At 58.8% G+C, this 20,895-nt stretch overlaps 1 protein-coding gene across 1 annotated transcript in view; it reads left to right on the top strand.

The window, feature by feature from the left end:
• The window catches only part of LOC144951376 (band 3 anion transport protein-like), a 42,733-nt gene extending 22,112 nt beyond the window's left edge, over window positions 1-20,621 (top strand). Inside the window, 20 exon segments of the mRNA XM_078881606.1 lie at window positions 527-582; window positions 1,194-1,270; window positions 2,275-2,343; window positions 2,345-2,513; window positions 3,176-3,311; window positions 4,236-4,473; window positions 4,595-4,682; window positions 5,383-5,567; window positions 6,108-6,285; window positions 6,984-7,250; window positions 7,464-7,612; window positions 7,830-8,024; window positions 10,907-11,158; window positions 13,227-13,316; window positions 14,011-14,180; window positions 14,980-15,233; window positions 16,641-16,810; window positions 17,950-17,988; window positions 19,048-19,182; window positions 20,454-20,621. Coding sequence (XP_078737732.1) covers window positions 527-582; window positions 1,194-1,270; window positions 2,275-2,343; window positions 2,345-2,513; window positions 3,176-3,311; window positions 4,236-4,473; window positions 4,595-4,682; window positions 5,383-5,567; window positions 6,108-6,285; window positions 6,984-7,250; window positions 7,464-7,612; window positions 7,830-8,024; window positions 10,907-11,158; window positions 13,227-13,316; window positions 14,011-14,180; window positions 14,980-15,233; window positions 16,641-16,810; window positions 17,950-17,988; window positions 19,048-19,182; window positions 20,454-20,534 — 2,998 coding nt within the window. The 3' untranslated portion in view covers window positions 20,535-20,621.
• Window positions 20,622-20,895: the final 274 nt, after the last annotated feature.

Raw genomic sequence — 20,895 nt, 5'->3', positions numbered from 1 at the left:
CTCCTGGCCGCTCGCTCGGCACCGCCGCATCTCAACGTTTGGCCACGCCGAGTGTCACGTGACGGGGGGCCGCCACGTGGCCCACGGCCGCCGGCACCGGTGACGGTTGTCTGCACCGGTTCTGGGCCTCCCCTAGGTCGACGCAGCCTCAAATTGGGACCTGGTGCGGTGTGCGGTAAACACCGGGGAGAGGCCGTCTGGAACGCTCTTCCCTTCCGGCATTAGGAAGCCACTCGGAGCTGCGCTCCTCGAAATCGAGATGCAGAACTAATTTCGTTAAGAAACTGCCGGTCGTGTTCAGTGCTGTTGCTCTTACCACACACCTCGGATTAGCAACGGTGGGCTACGTACGGTGCGAAAGAAGTCCAACGTGCATACGAGGCGGCCGGGTGTGGTGCTGGCCTACCTACCCACCCCTCGTTGGCCGTGCCGGCCTTCACAGGTGCTGCTCCCTCACAGCTCTCGACCCAACATTCTGTTAAGGGCACGCGGGGTGACTTTGTGTGTGTGCGTGTCTCTGCTGTAGGCGTGAATCTGCCGTGGAGATGACGAAGGAGGGAGAGAAAGGCGACAAGATGAAAGGTGAGTCACAGCTTAGATAGAGACACGTGCATACGCATGCACACACACACAGACACATATAAAGATCTCCCGTACAGCCCACACAGGCTGTTGGGGCAAGTGCTGTTAGCGAGCACCTATGAAGGCCGTGATGGCACACGAGGAGGCGATGTGGCAAGCACCACGGCCGACCACCTTTGTCTCCCCAGTGGCGATGCTTAACAGCCCGCGTGAGGAATTCGATTAATGCTGAGTGGTAGTCGTGGTGATGATGGCGATATTGGTAGTGGTGGCATTGGCGTTAATATTGGTGATAGTTTTATTGAAGGTGGTGGTGATGATCGTGGTGGTAAGGATGATGTTGGTGATGGTTGTGGTGATAGTGGTGGTGGTGATGATAGTGGTGGTGGTGATGGTAGTGGTGGTGGTGATGAGAGTGGTAGTTAGGATGATGTTGGTGATGGTTGTGGTGATAGTGGTGGTGATGATAGTGGTGGTGGTGATGATGGTAGTGGTAGTGGTGATGAGAGTGGTGGTTATGGTGATGTTGGTGATGGTTGTGGTGATAGTGGTGGTGATGATGATAGTGGTGATGATGATAGCGGTGGTGATGGCGATGATGTTGTTGCCAGGCAACCGGCTGGATGACAACTCATCCAAGAAGCGGGGAGACCCTGCATCACGTCACGTGGACCGGAGACCTCACGAGGTAGGAGTCTAACCCTGAGACCACGAGGTCAGAGGCGAACTCGAACCCTGACCATAACCCGTGCGGTGTGTTAAACATCACCAGCGGGGAGAGACAAAGGCGGCCGGGCGTGGTGCTAGCTAGTCACACTCCCACTTTCCCCAACAGCCTGAAAAGGCAACACGGGTGGGGAGTTCAGTGTCTCCATTCATAACGGGGAACCACCCTGCTGATGTGACACAGAGAAGTCGAGACCAGTCCAGGGTTGGCTGTCTCCGTGTCTCCGCGTCTCCGCGTCCCCGTGTCCCCACCTCTCCACGTCTCCGTGTCTCCAAGTGCCTGTGTCTCTCTATGCCGGTGTTCGCATCTCTCCCTGTCCCCGTGTCTCCATCTCTCCGCATCTCCCACCTCTCCGCGTCTCCTTGTCCCCGTCTGCCCCGTGTCCCCGTGTCTAAAACTATTTAATATATTTTACCAGGCATGGCCCCGCTGAGCTGTGTAGTTAGTTTTTGTCAGAAGCGACCTGGTCGCAACCACGGGAAGAAAGAGAGAGAGACGCGCACGTTAGGGTCGGGATCGAACCCACGACCTCCTGCACACCAGGCGAGGTGGATAACATCTCCTAGCCACCGTGATGATGATGAGAGAGAAAGAGACACGCAAACTCCAAATATACAGCAGCAGCAGGCATCAGGGGTTGGGATCGAACCCACGACCTCCTGCATACCAGGCGAGGTGGATAACATCTCCTAGCCACCGTGATGATGATGAGAGAGAAAGAGACACGCAAACTCCAAATATACAGCAGCAGCAGGCATCAGGGGTTGGGATCGAACCCACGACCTCCTGCATACCAGGCGAGGTGGATAACATCTCCTAGCCACCGTGATGATGATGATGAGAGAGAGACACGCAAACTCCAAATATACAGCAGCAGGCGTCGTCAATGTCTGTATCGAACCCACGACCTCCTGCATACCAGGCGAGGTAGTCAACATCTCGCCGCCGCGTCTCCGCGTGCCCAGGTGTTCGTGCAGCTCAACGAGTTGGTGTGGGCGAGCGGTGGCGGTGGCGGTGGCGAGCAGGTGGGGGGGGAGGGGGGGGGAGGGGGGGGAGGGGGGGCCCTCGTCGTCGTGGCGCGAGACGGCGCGCTGGATCAAGTTCGAGGAGTCGTTCGAGGCGGAGGCGGCTCGCTGGGGCAAGCCGCGCGTCTCCTCGCTCAGCTTCCGCGCCCTCCTCGAACTCCGCAAGGTCCTCGCCCGCGGTGAGACCGGCGGGGGAGACGCGCCGGGGTGGGGGGGGGGGGCACGCACGGGGGGAGCCACGGGGAGGGACACGAGGGGAGACACGGGGGGAGACACGGAGTCTTCCCGGGACACCTGTGTGTGTCTGTGTGTGTGTCTGTGTGTGTGTCTGTGTGTGTGTGTGTGTCTGTGTGTGTGTCTGTGTGTGTGTTAGTGGTAGTGTAACGGTTAGCGCGCTGCACTACGAACCTGGCGACCCGGGTTCGATTCCCGCTCACGGAAAACACCAGTGACGATTATTTGAACCGGTCATGGGCCTCCCCTAGGTCGACTCAGCCTCAAATAAGTACCTGGTGCGGTGTGTAAACATTGCCGCTAGGGAGACAAAGGCGGTCGGGTGTGGTGCTGGCCACCCACCCCCTCGTGTACCGTTGTGGCCTTCATAGGTGCTCGCTAACAGCAATTGCCCCTACAGTCTGTTAAGGCTATACGGGGGATCTTTGTCTTTTTTGTCTGTCTGTGTGTGTATGTCTGTGTATGTCTATGTGTGTGTCTGTGTGTGTCTGTATGTGTCTCTGTGTGTGTGTCTGTGTGTTTCTATGTGTATGTGTGCTCGTTAACAGCACTTGCCCCTACAATCTGTTGAGGCTACACGGGGGATCTGTGTCTGTGTGCGTGCCAGGCGTGGTGCACCTGGACGTGGCCGAGGTGACGCTGCCGGGGGTCGCGGCGCGGCTCACCGAGCTGCTCGCAACCAGCGCCATCATCCGGGCACGTGACCGCGACCCGCTGCTCCGTGCACTCACCCAGCGCCACAGGTGCCGCTCACCACTCACTCACCACCCACTCACTCACCACTCACTCACTCACTAACCCACTCACTCACTAACCCACTCACTCACCACGCACTCACCCACGCACTCACCCACTCACCCACTCACTCACCACTCACCACTCACTCACCACTCACTCACTCACCCACTCACCCAGCGCCACAGGTGCCGCTCACCACTCACTCTCCACCCACTCACTCATTACTCACTCACTCACTAACCCACTCACTCACTAACCCACTCACTCACTCACCCACTCACTGACCCACTCACACACTGACCCACTCACTCATTCACCCACTCACTCACCCACTCACTCACTCACCCACTCACTCACTGACTCACCCAGCGCCACAGGTGCCGCTCACCACTCACTCACCACCCACTCACTCACTACTCACTCACTCACTAACCCACTCACTCACTAACCCACTCACTCACTCACTCACCCACTCACTGACCCACTCACACACTGACCCACTCACTCATTCACTCACTCACTCACCCACTCACTCACTCACCCACTCACTCACTGACTCACCCAGCGCCACAGGTGCCGCTCACCACTCACTCACCACTCACTCACTCACCACTCACTCACTCACTCACCACTCACTCACTCACTCACCACTCACTCACTCACCACTCACTCACTCACCACTCACTCACGCACTCACCCACTCACCCAGCGCCACAGGTGCCGCTCACCACTCACTCACCACTCACTCACCACTCACTCACACGCACTCACCACGCACTCACTACTCACTCACCACTCACTCACCACGCACTCACTCACTAACCACTCACTCACCACTCACTCACTCAAACAATCACACTCCAACACACGAGTGCTCACTCTCTTCCCCCCTCTCCCCCCTCTCCCCCCTCCCCCCCCCTCTCCCCCAGCCTGCCGTGTGACTCCGAGCTGGCGGCCGCGGCTCTGCTCCGCAGCGGCCTCGGCTCGCTGCGTCTCCGCGCCAGCAGCTGGCGGCGCGGCGCCCCGGCCCCCGGCTCGGCCCCTGGCTCGGCCCCCGGCTCGGCCCCCGGGTCGGCCCCGGGGTCGGCCCCGGGCTCCCCCGGCAGGGGGCCGCCGCCCGGAACCACCGCCGCTCACCGCGACGTGGAGGCCGCACGGTGGCCCAAGGTGACCCCCCGAGACCCCGAAACCTTGAGAACCTCCAGAGACCCCAGAGACCCCCGTGTGCTAGCCACACTTGCCCCAACAGTCCGATAAGGCTACACGGTGGCTCTTTGTTTTTGTGTAGCGGAGCCTCACGTTCACGGCGGCCGACCGTCGGCCCAAGCTGCTGGAGAAGATCCCTCACGGAGCCGAGGCCACGCTCGTCCTCGTGGGTGAGCACGTGTGGTGTGTCAGTGAGTGTGTCAGTTTGTGTGTCAGTGTGTGTCAGTGTGTGTGTCAGTGAGTGTGTCAGTGTGTGTGTCAGTGTGTGGCAGTGTGTGTGTGTCAGTGTGTGTGTCAGTGTGTGTGTCAGTGTGTGTGTCAGTGTGTGGCAGTGTGTGCCAGTCTGTGTGCCAGTGTGTGTGTGTCAGTCTGCGTGTGTAAGAGGAGCGACGCTCACAACAACGAGAAGAGTTCCGGGCGGCTAAAACACAGCGAGTTAGCACAGCAGGGAGCACAGGTGGTGTATCGTCCAATCATCTCAGTCAGTCGACCCGTGGCACCTGGGTCTGTCTTGTGACCTTCTGCCAGCGGGCATTCGACACTTCACGTGGCCTGGCACAAGCGCCGTGGTGACGTCACTGCCACTTAGTGACGAATGGCAGCTGTTGTTGTGTGTGTGTGTGTGAGGCGGTAGTGTAGTGGTTAATGCGCCGCTCTACGACCTGAGCTCGATTCCTGCTGTTACCTCCACTGCTGGATCAGCAGCACGGGGTCAGTTTCAGGGTCAGAGTTGGGATCGGGGCGAACCTTGGGATCATCATCCCCCAGCACAACTTCACTTCAACTCTAAAACGTTCGCTCCCCATCGCTCCTTACCCCCCCTCCTCCTCTATCCCTTACCGCCTCCTCTGCCCCCCCCCCCCTCCCCAGGCCACGCCGAGTTCCTGGCGCAGCCGGCGGCCGCCTTCGTGCGGCTGCGTCGCGGCGTGGTGCTGCCCGGCGTGCTGGAGGTGCCCGTGCCCACGCGCTTCGTCTTCCTGCTGCTGGGGCCCCGGGCCGCAGGCCTCGACTACCACGAGATGGGCCGCTCGCTCGCCGCGCTCATGTCCGACAAGGTGCACGCGCGCACGGACAGACGCACGGATGGTAGATGGACACACGGATGGACACACGGATGGACACACGGACAGACGCACGGATGGTAGATGGACACACGGACAGACGCACAGACGCTGGACTGACGACAGACGGATGCTCGATGGACGACGGACGCACGCACAGACGGACGCGCTGACACACAGACGTACGATGGACCGACCTGCGTTCCTGTAAATGTTCACACGGTGATGATAGCCCACGCTGCATTGAGCACTGACGGGACGGTAAGTCTGTTTGATTTGACCGGCGACTTCTCGCAGAGAAGGCGACTGACGTTTGTTCAGGGACGCGCGTGCAGAGGATTTGGCCGCCGTACATTTCGACGCGATGGGCCACTTTGCTTTGAGCTACCATTGGTAGTAGCCAGGCCGCCTCTGAGAAAGAGCTACGCGGCAGCCCAGTAGTAAAATTAGATAAAATACCTTTAAAATAAAACCTTGACAATAACAAAATGTATGACATCCTGCTTGTCGTCGTTATCGTCGTAACCTGCGCAGGACTTCCACGACACGGCTTACCGCGCGGACGACCGCCGCCAGCTGCTGGGCGCCATCAACGAGTTCCTTGACAGCAGCGTGGTGCTGCCCCCCGCCGAGCTGAGCGACCGCGAGCTGCTGGGGCCCGTGCCCTCGTTCCAGCGCGCCGTGCTGCACAAGCGGCGCCAGCAGCGCAGCGGTGAGACGCGCACGCCGCCCAAGGTCGCCCGCGAGGCCCTCGGCCGCCTGCTGCTGTTGGGGCGAGGGTTGGAGGCCGTGGAGGCCGGCACGGGACACCTTGTCTCCCGAGTGGCGATGTTTACGACACGCCGAGTCGGTCTGGGGGAGGCCCAGGATCGGTTCGGATAATCGTCACCGGTGTTGGCGGGAATCGAACTCGGGTCGCCGGTTCCGAGCTCTGCGTGCGAAGCGTTGCCCTACCGCTTCCCGTGTAACTCTTAACAGACTGGCACGTCCTGTATACGTGACAACCCTCATGAGTTGGCTGTGTCGGGTGGTGGCGGGTTTAATGACACACACTTATATACTTACGCGATCTCACCAAAAAACCCTCTATTATGGATCTTAACGCACTGTCAGGGCAAGTGCTGTGAGCGAGTCGCAGCACCTTTGATGATGACGATGATGATGATGATGATTATGATGATGATGTCGATGATGATGACGATAATGATGACGATGATGACAACGATGATGATCATGATGATAATGAAGATGATGTTGATAACGACGGTGATGATGATGATGATGACGATGATGATGACGACGACGATAACGGCGACGATGATGTTCACGACGACAATGCTGACGATGACAACGACGACAATGAAACTCAATCACCTCTCCCCTCCCGCGTCACCCCGCCCACCGTCCCAGCCGCGGACGAGGGCAACCAAAAGCCCTCGGTTGACGGCAAAGCTCCGGCCAAGGAGGCGTCCGGCGGCGACGGTGGCGGCGACAACGATGAGGACCCACTGCGACGCACCGGCGTGCCGTTCGGCGGGGTGTGGTGCGACATGAAGCGACGCTACGGCCACTACGCGTCGGACCTGCGCGACGCCCTCAACCTACAGTGCCTCCCGGCGATGATCTTCATCTACTTCGCAGCCCTCTCGCCCTGCATCACCTTCGGCGGCCTGCTCGGTGAGTGAGGGACCGCTCATAATCCAGATGATGCCAGAGTGGACAATCCCAACTCCGAAATTTTCAAATACAGAAGTGGACGGACGGGGGGGGGGGGGGGGGGGGTCGGCAGGTAGCGCATCGCGATCCGGAGGATGCGTTTGGTCAGAGCGACTGCTGGGACGAGGTGGACGAGGTGGTGACGCAGGCCCCGCCGTGTCCGCTGTGCCGCAGGGGAAGCGACAGGGAACCTCATGGGGGTCTCCGAGCTGGTGGTGGCCACCTCGACGCAGGGCGTCCTCTTCGCACTCCTCGGAGCGCAGCCGCTCCTCATCATCGGCTTCTCGGGACCCCTGCTCGTCTTCGAGGAGGCCTTCTTTTCCGTGAGTGCACGGGCAGAGCGAGCACTTGTGCCTCTCTCCTCCCCGTGTCTCTCTCCTCCCCGTGTCTCTCTCCACCCCGTGTCTCTCTCCTCCCCGTGTCTCTCTCCTCCCCTTGTCTCTCTCCTCCCCGTCTCTCTCCTCTCCGTGTCTCTCTCCTCCCCGTGTCTCTCTCTCCGCGTCTCTCTCCACCCCGCACGTCTCCTCTGCGCGTGCGTAGTTCTGCGAGTCCAACTCGCTCGACTACCTGACGGGCCGCGTCTGGGTGGGCCTGTGGCTCGTGCTGCTCGTTCTCGTGCTCGTCGCGGCCGAGGGCAGCTTCCTGGTGCGCTACGTCTCGCGCTTCACCCAGGAGATCTTCGCCTTCCTCATCTCGCTCATCTTCATCTATGAGACCTTCGAGAAGATCTACGAGGTGTGCGTGTGTGACGACGCGGTGGCTTTTGCGCCATACTTCTGTTCGGTGACCCCACCGCCACCTCCTCTCCTCCCCAACCTCGTCCTGGTGTTTAGAATTCTCACCCGGTTACACCAAATCAACTTGAACCATGAATTTGAACTCACTCACTCACTCACCATGTCACTCATCAATTTACCTACTCACCCACCTTCGCACCCACCCACGCATTGAATGGCTCACTCGCGCACTCACTCGCGCACTCACTCACGCACTCACCATCTCACTCGTTCATTTACCCACTCGCCCAACTTCTCACCCACCCGCGTGTTAACTCGCTGCTGCTCGCTCCTTCTCTCTTCTCCGTCCATTCTCCCCTCCACCCTCTCATCATCATCACCACCGCTGGCGCTCGTTCCCTTCCTCCTCATCTCTTCCTGCGGCTCATCTCGAGCCGTGCCCTCCTCTCTCTCCATCGCAGGGGTTCCCCGTCCCGGCATCGCTCCTTCCCTCTCCCATTCGTTTCTCTGTGTGGCGGGCGCTCTCCTCGCCAGCACGCCGAGACAGTCCGCTTACTCCAGTCACCCACAGCTCTCTCCTTCACCCACAGCTCGCTCCTTCACCCACAGCTCGCTCCTTCACCCACAGCTCCCTCCTTCACCCACAGCTCGCTCCTTCACCCACAGCTCCCTCCTTCATCCACAGCTCCCTCCTTCATCCACAGCTCTCTCTGTCATCCACAACTCCCTCCTACACCCACAGCTCCCTCCTTCATCCACAGCTCTCTCTGTCATCCACAACTCCCTCCTACACCCACAGCTCCCTCCTTCATCCACAGCTCTCTCTGTCATCCACAACTCCCTCCTACACCCACAGCTCCCTCCTTCATCCACAGCTCTCTCTGTCATCCACAACTCCCTCCTACACCCACAGCTCCCTCCTTCATCCACAGCTCTCTCTGTCATCCACAACTCCCTCCTACACCCACAGCTCCCTCCTTCATCCACAGCTCTCTCTGTCATCCACAGCTCCCTCCTTCACCCACAGCTCCCTCCTTCACCCACAGCTCTCTCCTTCACCCACAGCTCTCTCCTTCACCCACAGCTCTCTCCTTCACCCACAGCTCTCTCCTTCACCCACAGCTCTCTCCGTCACCCACAGCTCGCTCCTTCACCCACAGCTCCGTCCTTCATCCACAGCTCCGTCCTTCATCCACAGCTCTCTCCTTCACCCACAGCTCCTTTCTTCATCCACAGCTCCCTCCTTCACCCACAGCTCGCTCCTTCACCCACAGCTCTCTCCTTCACCCACAGCTCGCTCCTTCACCCACAGCTCTCTCCTTCACCCACAGCTCTCTCCGTCACCCACAGCTCTCTTCTTCACTCACAGCTCCCTCCTTCATCCACAGCTCTCTTCTTCATCCACAGCTCGCTCCTTCACCCACAGCTCTCTCCTTCACCCACAGCTCGCTCCTTCACCCACAGCTCTCTCCTTCGTCCACAGCTCCCTCTTTCACCCACAGCTCGCTCCTTCACCCACAGCTCGCTCCTTCACCCACAACTCCCTCCTTCACCCACAGCTCTCTCCTTCATCCACAGCTCCCTCCTTCATCCACAGCTCTCTCCTTCGTCCACAGCTCCCTCTTTCACCCACAGTTCCCTCCTTTTCCCACATCTCCTTCCTTCACCCACAGCTCCCTCCTTCACCCACAGCTCTCTCCTTCACCCACAGCTCTCTCCTTCACCCACAGCTCCCTCCTTCACCCACAGCTCTCTCCTTCACCCACAGCTCTCTACTTCATCCACAGCTCGCTTCTTCACCCACAGCTCCCTCCTTCACCCACAGCTCTCTCCTTCACCCACAGCTCTCTACTTCATCCACAGCTCTCTCCTCATCACATACAGCTCCCTCCTCCATCCACAGCTCTCTCCCCCTCCTACCAGTCCCCTGACGTGCCCCCTTATCTCCCACAGTCCCCTCTCCTAGTTCCTCCCTCTCCCCTCATCCTTGTCACCTCATTCCAAGCCACAATATGAACCACAATACCTTGCAAGGAGCATCATCCATCAGGACAACTCCGCTCATCCTCGCAGCAGCAGTGGCTTTTGGCTACCCACCGAACAAAGACGGTGGTCACCGCATCGCGCGGCGCTTTCAGATACGCTTCTACGGCCGTCTGGAACGCTCTTCCTTCCGATATTAGGAAGCCACTGGAGCTATGCACTTTAAATCATTATCTAGGTTGAAAACTAATTTCTTAGGAACTCCTTCGTGTGCTTAGTTTGTTGTCCTTCCCCCGCACCTCCAATTGGCTACGTACGAAGTTCAACATCCACACAATCACGCAGGTCGTCGCACTGTGGGGTTACTCCTGGAAAAGTAGGTGCAGGGATTGGCATAATCATTGTATGTATGTTGAACTTTTTTCACACCGTACGTAGGCAACTGCGCTAATCAGAGGTCTAGGCAGTAGGGAATGCCGATGTTGGGGGACCGTTATGGAGGACCGCTAGATCTGCATCCTGTGAATCGCAATCCTTGACTCGACTCCGGTTCCTCATGGCGATGGTGCCACTACTGCTACACCATCACCATTGTCACCGCCACAACCACCAACACCATCACCGCCACTGCCACGTCACCATCACCAACACCACCGACACCTCCACCAATACCGCCACCACCACCATCGCCACCGCCACAGCCACCGCCACCATCACCACCACCAACACCACCACCACCAACACCACCATCACCACCAACACCATCACCACCAACACCGCTACTACCACCAACACTGCCACCGCCACCACGGGAACCAAACGCCCCTCCTTGGCCGACGATCGCGAATCTCCGATGTCTCTCTAAGCGTGCGGTCGCGTCTCTGCCCGCCGGGGCAGATCTTCCAGGACCACCCGCTGCTGAGCGAGTCCGCGGGCGGCGTGAGCACCCCCGCGGTCGCCTGGAACTCGACCCAGGTCCCCGGCAACTCGTCGGCGTCGTTGGGGGCGACCGCGTGCCGGCCAGCGGGAGACGAGGACCCCCTGGGCTGCCCCAACACGGCGCTCATGTCGCTCGTGTTCATGGCCTCCACCTTCTTCATCGCCGTCTACCTCCGCAAGTTCAAGAACAGCCGCTTCTTGCCCGGCGTGGTGCGTCCGTGCGTGCGTGTGCATGTGTGTGTGTGTGCGTGTGTGTGCGTGTGTGTGTGTGTGCGTAGCGTGCGTGTGTGTGTGTGTGCGTGTGTGTGTGTGTGCGTGCGTGTGTGTGTGTTTGTGCGTGTGTGTGTGTGTGTGCGTGTGTGTGTGTGCGTGCACACACACACAAGGCCTATGATACCATCAGTAGGACTGGGCTCTGGGTTGTTCTTCGTGCTTTCGGAGTCCCTGACCCTCTGCTCACGATCATTAAGGACCTTCATGATGGTGAGCGGGCCCGGGTAAAACTACGTGGCCGGGAGTCGGAGCCTTTCCCTGTACACCTTGGGGTGCGACAGGGATGTCCTCTGGCTCCCACATTATTTAACATCTATTTCGACTGCGTAGTTCGTGAAGCCTTCAAAAGCTGTACCGGGGGAATTACCATTTGGTACAGATATAATGGGAGGCTGATCGACGCCCGGGTGCGATCAAGGGATGGCTCCCTATTGGTCAACCACGTTATGTATGCCGATGATTTGGTAATAGCTGCTCATTCAGAAGAGGAGTTGGAGACGCTGCTGCTGAGACTGGAGTGTGCCACCAAGAGGTGGGGCCTTACCATCAGCCCCACCAAAACTAAGCACCTGCCTGGGTATTTTGTACCATCGGGCACTCCACCCCCACAACTCCCAATCGGTGATGGGGCAGTTGTGGAGAGAGTGGAGAGTTTCCCATACCTGGGCAGTGTGCTTATGACCGGCTCCAGTTTATCAGCAGAGGTCTCACTCCGAATCAGTCGAGCGGCAATATCTTTTCATCGGTTGCGTAACGCTGTGTGGAAGCTACCTGGTCTGTCGCTCCGCACGAAGCTTCAGGTCTTCTCGGCCACGGTCATTCCCTCCCTTCTCTACGCTTGCGAAACGTGGACCCCCCTAGTGGAGCATCTTCGCCGGTTGGAAACATTTAGGCTGGCCTGCCTACGATCCATCCTGGGTTTAACCAGGCTGGATTGTGTGAGGAGCTCACAAGTCCTTGAAAGATCTGGGCAAAGTCCCATCAGTGAGCTCCTCCGGCAGGCAAGGCTGCGTTGGCTGGGTCATGTAGCCCGCATGCCCAGCCACCGCATGCCTAAACAGCTTTTGTTCGGCCGGATCGAGGGGGCTAAACGGGCGCGGCACGGGCTAGAGAAGAGATGGAGTGATGTGGTACAGGAGGACGTGGAGCTGAGTGGACTTGCCGATGACTGGTACCAGCGGTGTCAAGATCGGCCTCAGTGGAGGAGGCTCGTGAAGGACGCTACTGGGCAGTTGGAGGCAGTCGCCCTCCAACAACAACGGAGGGCGGAGGAGCGACGCTCACAACAACGAGCGGAGCGCCGGGTGGCTAAAGCACAGCAAGTTGGCACAGTAGGGGGCACAGGTGGTGGATCAGCCAGTCATCTCGGTCATCTCGGTCAGTCGACCCGTGGCACCTGGGTCTGCCCCGTGACCTCCTGCCAGCGGGCGTTCGACACTTCACGTGGCCTCAGGGTGCACATGGCCTGGCACAAGCGTCGTGGTGACGTCACCGCCACTTAGTGGCGAATGGCGGTTGTTGTTGTTGTTGTGCGTGCATGTGCGCGTGTGTGTGTGTGCGTAGCGTGCGTGTGTGTTCGTGCGTGTGTGTGTGATTGCGTGCATGTGCGTGTGTGTGCGTGCATGTGCGTGTGTGTGCGTGTGCGTGCATGTGCGTGTGTGTGTGTGCGTGTGTGTTCGTGCGTGCGTGTGGGGAGCAGTGGCGTAGCAGTTAGCGCGCTGCATTATGAACCCAGCGACTCGAGTTTGATTTTTCGCTGATGGCCAATGCCGGTGACGATTATCTGATCCAGTCCTCGGCTTCCCCTAGGTCGTCTCAGCCTCAAATCAGTACCTGGCGCGTTGTGTAAAAAACACCACTGTGGAGACAAAGGCGGCCGGGCGTGGTGCTGGCCACCCACCCCTCGTGTGCCGTTCCGGTCTTCATAGGTGCTACTCGCTAACAGCACTTGCCCCAACAGTCGGTTAAGGCTATATAGAGGATCTTTATCTTTCTGCGTGCTCAGGTCCGACGGGCGATCGGAGATTTTGGTGTCGCCATCGCAATCATTGCCATGGTGCTCATCTCTCTCGCGGTGAAGACAACTTACCTGCAGGTGAGCGTGGGTGAGCGTGGGTGAGCGTGGGTGAGCGTGGGTGAGCGTGGGTGAGCGCACCCGGGTGAGGTGAGCGTGGGCGAGCCCTCTTCTCTCCTCCTAGAGACATCAAAACACCGAACGAGTGAGCGCTCGATCAGACGCGTGGACGAGTGAATCATTGATCAAGCGAGTGATCGTGTGAGTGATCAAGTTAGTGAACAGTCAATTGAATGAACGATCGAGTGAGCGAATGAGCAAATAAACGATCGAGCGAGCGAATGAAGGATCTAATGAGCGAATGAATGATTGAGTTACTTGAACGATCGAGTGAGCGAGCGAATGAACGATTGAGCAAGCGAATGAGCGAATGAACAGTCGAACTAGCGAATAAACGATCGAGTGAGCAAACGAGTAAATGAATGAACGATCGAGGGAATGAATAAACGATCGAGCGAGCGAATGAACAATCGATCGAGCGAGCGAATGAATGATCAAGCGAGTGAATCAATGATCAAGCGAGCGAGCGACTGAATGATCAAGCGACGAGTGAATGAATGATCAAGCGAGCGAGCGAATGAATGATCAAGCGAGCGAGTGAATGAATGATCGAGTGAGCGAGCGAGCGAATGAATGATCGAGCGATTAAGCGAGCGAACAGCCTCCGATCGGTCGTACCCCCCCCCCCTCCGCTTCCGCCACGCGGCGCAAGCAGAAGCTGGTGGTGCCGAGCGGCGTGTCGCTGTCCGAGCCGAGCCAGCGCGGCTGGTTCATCAGCCCCGCGGGTCCCTCCGGCCGGCCCTTCCCCGTGTGGATGATGTTCGCGGCCGTCATCCCCGGCGCCCTCGTCCTCATCCTCGTCTTCATGGAGACGCAGATCACCACGTGGGTCACACCGCCACCCTCCTGCACCCACACACCTCGTCGTGTTCACTCGCTGCCCCCCCCCCTCACCCGCGGCCGACAATGGCCGGCTGCCGCCATTCATCATCCCGTGTGTCTCTTCTGCAGCTGCCTTCCCACTTGGTTGATCGGTGACTGACTCCGTGTCCAGTCACCGGCCACCAAGCGCCACCACCCCCACCGTCCTCTTGACCCCACCAGCACCTTGCCGACACCACCTCAACAACACCACCACCTCAACACCACCACCACTATGACACCACCACCACCTTCTTGAGACCACCACTACCACCACCACCATGACACCACCACCACCCACTTGACACCACCACCACCACCATGACACCACCATCATGACACCACCACCACCTCAACACCACCTTCTTGAGACTACCACCACCACCACCTTATTGAGACCACCACTACCACCATCAACACCTCAACACCACCACCCTCGTGACACCACCACCACCTTTTTGAGACCACCACTACCACCATCACCACCACCCTATTGACACCACCACCATGACAACACCACCATGACACCACCACCACCTTCTTAAGACCACCACTACCATCATCACCAGTTTATTGACACCACCACCAAGACAACACCACCACCGACACCACCACCACCAGTTTATTGACACCATGACCATGACACCACCACCACCAGTTTATTGACACCACCACCATGACACCACCACCACCACCACCATGACACCACCACCACCATCCTGTTGACCCCCACCTCCTCTGCCCCCCCCCCCCCCCCCCCCAGGCTGATCCTGGCTAAGAAGGAGCGCCGACTGGTCAAGGGCTCGGGCTTCCACCTCGACCTGCTGCTCATCGCGCTCATGGGCGGCGCGAGCGCGCTGCTCGGGCTGCCGTGGCTCACGGCGGCCACGGTGCGCTCCGTGAGCCACGCCAACGCGCTCACCGTCATGAGCCGCGCCACGGCGCCCGGGGAGCGGCCACGCACCGAGCGCGTCGTGGAGCAGCGACTCACCGCACTCGCCGTCGCCCTGCTCGTCGGTGAGGGCCGCGGGGGGCGGGGGGCGTGGTGGTGATGGTGGTGATGGTGGTGGTCATAATGATGATGGTGGTGATGGTGGTGATGGTGGTGATAGTGGTGGTGGTGGTGATAGTGGTGGTCATAATGATGATGGTGGTGATAGTCGTGATGGTGGTGATAGTGGTGGTCATAATGATGATGGTGGTGATGGTGGTGATGGTGGTGATGGTGGTGATAGTGGTGGTGGTGGTGATGGTGGTGGTCATAATGATGATGGTGGTGATGGTGGTGATGGTGGTGATAGTCGTGATGGTGGTGATAGTGGTGGTGGTGATGGTGGTGGTGGTGATGGTCGTGATGGTGGTGATGGTGGTGATGGTGGTGGTGATGATGGTGGTGATAGTGGTGGTGGTGCTGATGGTGGTGGTGATGCTGGTGGTGGTGGTGGAGGTGGGGATGGTGATGGTCGTGCTGATGGTGGTGATAGTGGTGATAGTGGTGATAGTGGTGGTGGTGGTGATGGTGGTGATGGTGGTGGGGATGGTGATGGTGGTGGTGATGGTGGTGATAGTCGTGATGGTGGTGATAGTGGTGGTGGTGATGGTGGTGGTGGTGATGGTCGTGATGGTGGTGATAGTGGTGGTGGTGATGGTGGTGGTGGTGGTGATGGTCGTGATGGTGGTGATAGTGGTGGTGGTGCTGATGGTGGTGGTGGTGATGCTGGTGGTGGTCATGGTCGTGATAGTGGTGGTGATGGTCGTGACGGTGGTGGTGGTGGTGATGCTGCTGGTGGTGATAGTCGTGATAGTGGTGGTGATGGTCGTGATGGTGGTGATGGTGGTGATAGTGGTGGTGGTGGTGATGGTGTTGATGGTGGTGATGGTGTTGATGGTGGTGATAGTGGTGGTGATGGTTGTGATAGTGGTGGTGGTGATGCTGGTGGTGGTGGTGGTGATAGTGGTGATGGTGGTGATGGTCGTGATGGTGGTGATGGTCGTGATGGTGGTGATGGTCGTGGTGATGGTGATGGTGTTGATGGTGGTGATAGTGGTGGTGATGGTGGTGGTGGAAGGTGATGGTGGTGGTGGTGGAGTGCCGTGAAAGTGTCTGAAATATTAATTTGGACTCATAGAACTTCTGAACCGAACCTAACCATCGCTGCATCCCTGTGTGTCCGTGTGTACGCGCGTGCTTGTGCGTCCGTTTGTCTGTGTGTCCGTGCGTCTGGGCATGCGCGTGTGTGTGCGCGTGTCCGTGCGTGTGTCCGTACGTCCGCGCGTGTGTCCGCGTGCCCGCGCGTGCGTGTGTCCGTGCGGGCGTGTGTCCGTGTGTCCGTGCGTGTGTCCGTGTGTCCGTGTGTCCGTGCGTGTGTCCGTGTGTCCGTCCGTGTGTCCGTGCGTGTGTCCTTGTGCCCGCGCGTGGCGCAGGCCTCTCGGTGGTGCTGGGCGACGTGCTGAGCCACATCCCGCTGGCCGTGCTGTTCGGCATCTTCCTCTACATGGGCGTCACGTCGCTGAGCGGCGTGCGCATGGTGGAGCGCATGCTGCTCGCACTCAAGCCCACCAAGTACCACCCGGAGCGCCGATACGTCACCGCGGTACCAACTCCCCCCCCCCAGCACCACCGCTACCCGTGGCCGGCGGCGCCGCCTTGATGGGTGCTCGCTGACAGCGCTTGCCCCCAAGGGGTCTGTTTAATGGCTACGCGGGGGGATCTTTGCCTGCGTGCACACGTTCGTCTGTGCGTGTGTGCGTGTGTCTGTGCGTGTGTGTAGGTGTGTGTGTGTGTCTGTGTGTGTCTGTGTGTGTGTCTGTGCGTGTGTGTCTGTGCGTGTGTGTAGCTGTGTGTGTGTCTGTGCGTGTGTGTGTCTGTGCGTGTGTGCGTGTGTCTGTGCTTGTGTCTGTGCGTAGGTGTGTGTGTGTGTAGGTGTGTGTGTGTCTGTGCGTGTGTGTGTGTCTGTGCGTGTGTGCGTGTGTCTGTGCGTGTGTGTAGGTGTGTATGTGTTTGTGCGTGTGTGTGTGTGTGTCTGTGCGTGTGTGTGTGTGTCTGTGCGTGTGTGTGTGTCTGTGCGTGTGTGTGTCTGTGCGTGTGTGTGTGTCTGTGCGTGTGTGTAGGTGTGTGTGTGTGTGTCTGTGCGTGTGTGTGTCTGTGCGTGTGTGTAGGTGTGTGTGTGTCTGTGCAAGTGTGTGTGTCTGTGCGTGTGTGTAGGTGTGTGTGTGTCTGTGCGTGTGTGTGTGTGTCTGTGCGTGTGTGTAGGTGTGTGTGTGTCTGTGCGTGTGTGTGTGTGTCTGTGCGTGTGGGTGTTTGTGTCTGTGCGTGTGTGTAGGTGTGTGTGTGTCTGTGCGTGTGTGTGTGTGTCTGTGCGTGTGTGTGTGTGTCTGTGCGTGTGTGCGTGTGCGTTCCCGAGTGGGGAGCGCTGGTGTAGCGGTGAGCGCTACGCTGCGCTACGAACCCGGCCACCCGGGTTCGATTCCCGCTCACGGCCAACACCGGTGACGATTTTCTGAACCGGTCCTGGGCCTCCCCTAGGTCGACTCAGCCTCAAATGAGTACTTGTTACGGTGTGTAAACACACTGGGGAGACAAAGGCGTTCGGGCGTGTTGCTGGCCACCCGCCCCCTCGTGCGCCGTGCCGGCCCCGCATAGGGTGCTGCTGCTCGCTCACGGCACTCGCCCCGAGAGTCTGTCCCAGGCTACACGGGTGACCTTTGCCTTGGTGTGCGCGTGTGCCCGCAGGTGAAGACCTGGCGCATGAACATGTTCACCGCCATCCAGGTAAACCGCAGCGCGCGCCGCTGAGCGCCAGCGCGCTGCTCGCGGCTACGAGGGACTGGCGTCGAGAGCGAGGAGCCGCACGGCGTTGCCGCGTTTGCTTTGGGTCTGTCGGTAAAGTCACGTCGATGGGTTCAAAGAAAATAACAAAAAACGACGACGTTTCGATCGCAGCACGAGCGGTCGTCTTCAGCCCCCCTTTGGCATCGTCTCTGCCCCACCCAGGTGGGAGCGACGAGGCAGAACAGGGAGGTTTAAGTTTGTGTGTACGGCGAACTTCTTTCGCACCGTACACAGCCAACCGTGTCAATCAGAGTTGCGAGGGAAGGTGGTGGTCGTGGTGGTGGTGGTGTGTTAGAGGGGAGGTGGTGGGGGTGGTGTTAGAGGGAAGGTGGTAGTGATGGTGTGTTAGACGGTGGGTGGTGGTGATGTGTTAGAGGGAAGGTGGTAGTGGTGATGGTGTTAGAGGGAAGGTGGTAGTGGTGGTGATGGTGTGTTAGACGGTGGGTGGTATATATGTGTGTACGTCAAATTTCTTTCGCTCCATACGTACCCCACCGTGTGGAGGAAGGACAACAAACTTTACACACAAATACGGCGAGTGAAGAGTGAGTGGTAAGGTCACCACTAATATGCAGGTCACCACTAACACCACTAACACACAGGTCACCACTAACATGCAGGTCACCACTAACATGCATGTGTAAATAGGGGGGGGGGCATGTAACAAACCAGAGGCAACTTCCAATCGCCACGTTAACTTACCGCGAGCTAAAGAGCCCCCACCCCCTGAGCTCCCGGCTGTTCCCGGAAGAGAGGGGGCACGATGCCTCGCGAGACAAAAACAACAACAACGACAACAACAACAACAACAACGACAAAGAGTTCACGACTTACAACGCAGTTGGCCGAACACGACGAAGCGGAATGATTCCCATTCGAGCCTCCGCGAGCGAGCGGTGTCGTCGCGGTCGGGGCTTGCGCGTTGACGCTGGCGGTGCGTGCGTTGACGCCGGCGGTGCGTGCGTTGACGCCGGCGGTGCGTGCTGACGCTGTGCCCAGGTGCTGCTGCTCGCAGTGCTGTGGGCCGTGCAGCTCACCCCGGCCGCGCTCGCCTTCCCCTTCCTGCTCATCCTCACCGTGCCCTGCCGCTGGCTCCTGCTGCCGCGCATCTTCTCCGCCAAGGAGCTGCAAGCGGTGAGGCTCTCCCCGTCTCTCAGTGTACCCTGGTCTCTCCCCGTGTGTCCCCATCTCTCCCAGTGTGTGTCAATGTATGCTGGTGTCTCCCCTTGTCTCTCAGTGTATCCTGGTCTCTCCACGTCTCTCAGTGTATCCTGGTGTCTCCCCTTGTCTCTCAATGTATCCTGGTCTCTCCCAGTGTGTCCCCATCTCTCGCAGTGTGTCTCAGTGTATCCTGGTGTCTCCCAGTGTCTCTCAATGTACCCTGGTCTCTCCCCGTGTGTTCCCATCTCTCCCAGTGTCTCTCAATGTATCCTGGTGTCTCCCAGTGTCTCTCAATGTATCCTAGTGTCTCCACTTGTCTCCCCGTGTGTCCTCATCTCTCCCAGTGTCTCCTGGTCTCTCCCCATCTCTCCCCTTGTTTCCCGGTCTCTTGCCATACCTTTCCAGGCCTCTCCCCACGTCTCTCCATCATCCAGCAGTGGAATGACTAAGAGCTGTAAATTAAACTCGGGGTTGTTGTTTTTTAGCTTGAACCTCAGTTGCGAAGCACAGTGACCACAGGTCGCCAAACGGCCAGCAGGAGAAGGACGCACGTGTCTTTAGTCGGACGAGGTTATTTATTATAAGAGCTTGGGGGAAGAAAGAGGTGTGACGGTGATGATGGGAGGAGGGAATTCCAAAGTGAAGTGAGTTGACCTGCAGTGTGGTGAGTGGGTGGGTGAGTGGTAGGGTGAGTGGGTGGCTGGATGAGTGGGTGAGTGAGTGGTAGGGTGAGTGGGTGGGTGAGTGGTAGGGTGAGTGCATAGGTGGGTGGGTGAGTGAGTGGGTAGGTAGGTTAATGAGTGGTGGGCGAGTGAGTGGGTAGGTAAGTTAATGAGTGGTGGGTGAGTGAGTGGGTAAGTTCATGAGTAGTGGGTGAGTGGGTCGGTAAGTTTAATGAGTGGCGAGTGAGTGGGTAGGTAAGTTAATGAGTGGTGGGTGAGTGAGTGGGTGGGTGAGTGCTTGTTGTAACCTGCAGTGTGGTGAGTTAGTGGGCGAGTGGGTGAGTGAGTGAGTAAGTTAGTGGGTGAGTGGGTGGATGAGTGAATGTTGTTGGGATGTGCAGTGTGGTTGATGGTGGTGGTTCAACACAGTAACCATGGCAGTAGCGATAGCAGAGTGATAAGGAGACGACTGACTGCCGGTGAGCGGGCAGATGCTCTTCCAGTTGAACGTGTTGTTGTTGTTGTTGTTATCCCCATCACTCACCACATTCCCTTCCCTCTCCCCCTGCCCCCCCCCTCCAGTTGGACGGAGAGGAGAGTGAGCCGACGTTCAACGAGGAGGAGGGGCAGGACGAGTACGACGAGCTGGCCATGCCCGTGTGACCTCGGTCGCTCGGCAACCCCCCACACTCCTCATCTATCGCCATGGCAACCGAGGCATCCTTGGTTATGGACCCATGCGGACACTGATATGGGGGATGGGGTGGGGGAGGGCGTGGGGGGGGGGAGAGGTGGGGTGGTGGTGTGGAGGAAGACGGGGGGGCAACGTCACGCACGGTCTTCACTCCGCACGTGGGAACTCCCTCCCGCCGGCCGCCTTCGCCGTCCGCCTCGCGCCAACGCTCGGCTCGGCACGCCGCCACGGGGTCGTCAAGGCACACGCGGAGCGCGTCACCCCGCACTCCTCCAGCCCGCGCCAGCACTCGCCAGCACTCGTGGGGAGGTGGAGCCACGTGCGGTCGTG

The sequence above is a fragment of the Lampetra fluviatilis genome, chromosome 62 (assembly GCF_964198595.1).
Source record: "Lampetra fluviatilis chromosome 62, kcLamFluv1.1, whole genome shotgun sequence".
NCBI lineage: Eukaryota > Metazoa > Chordata > Hyperoartia > Petromyzontiformes > Petromyzontidae > Lampetra > Lampetra fluviatilis.
This window is presented reverse-complemented; position numbering and strand designations above follow the sequence as displayed.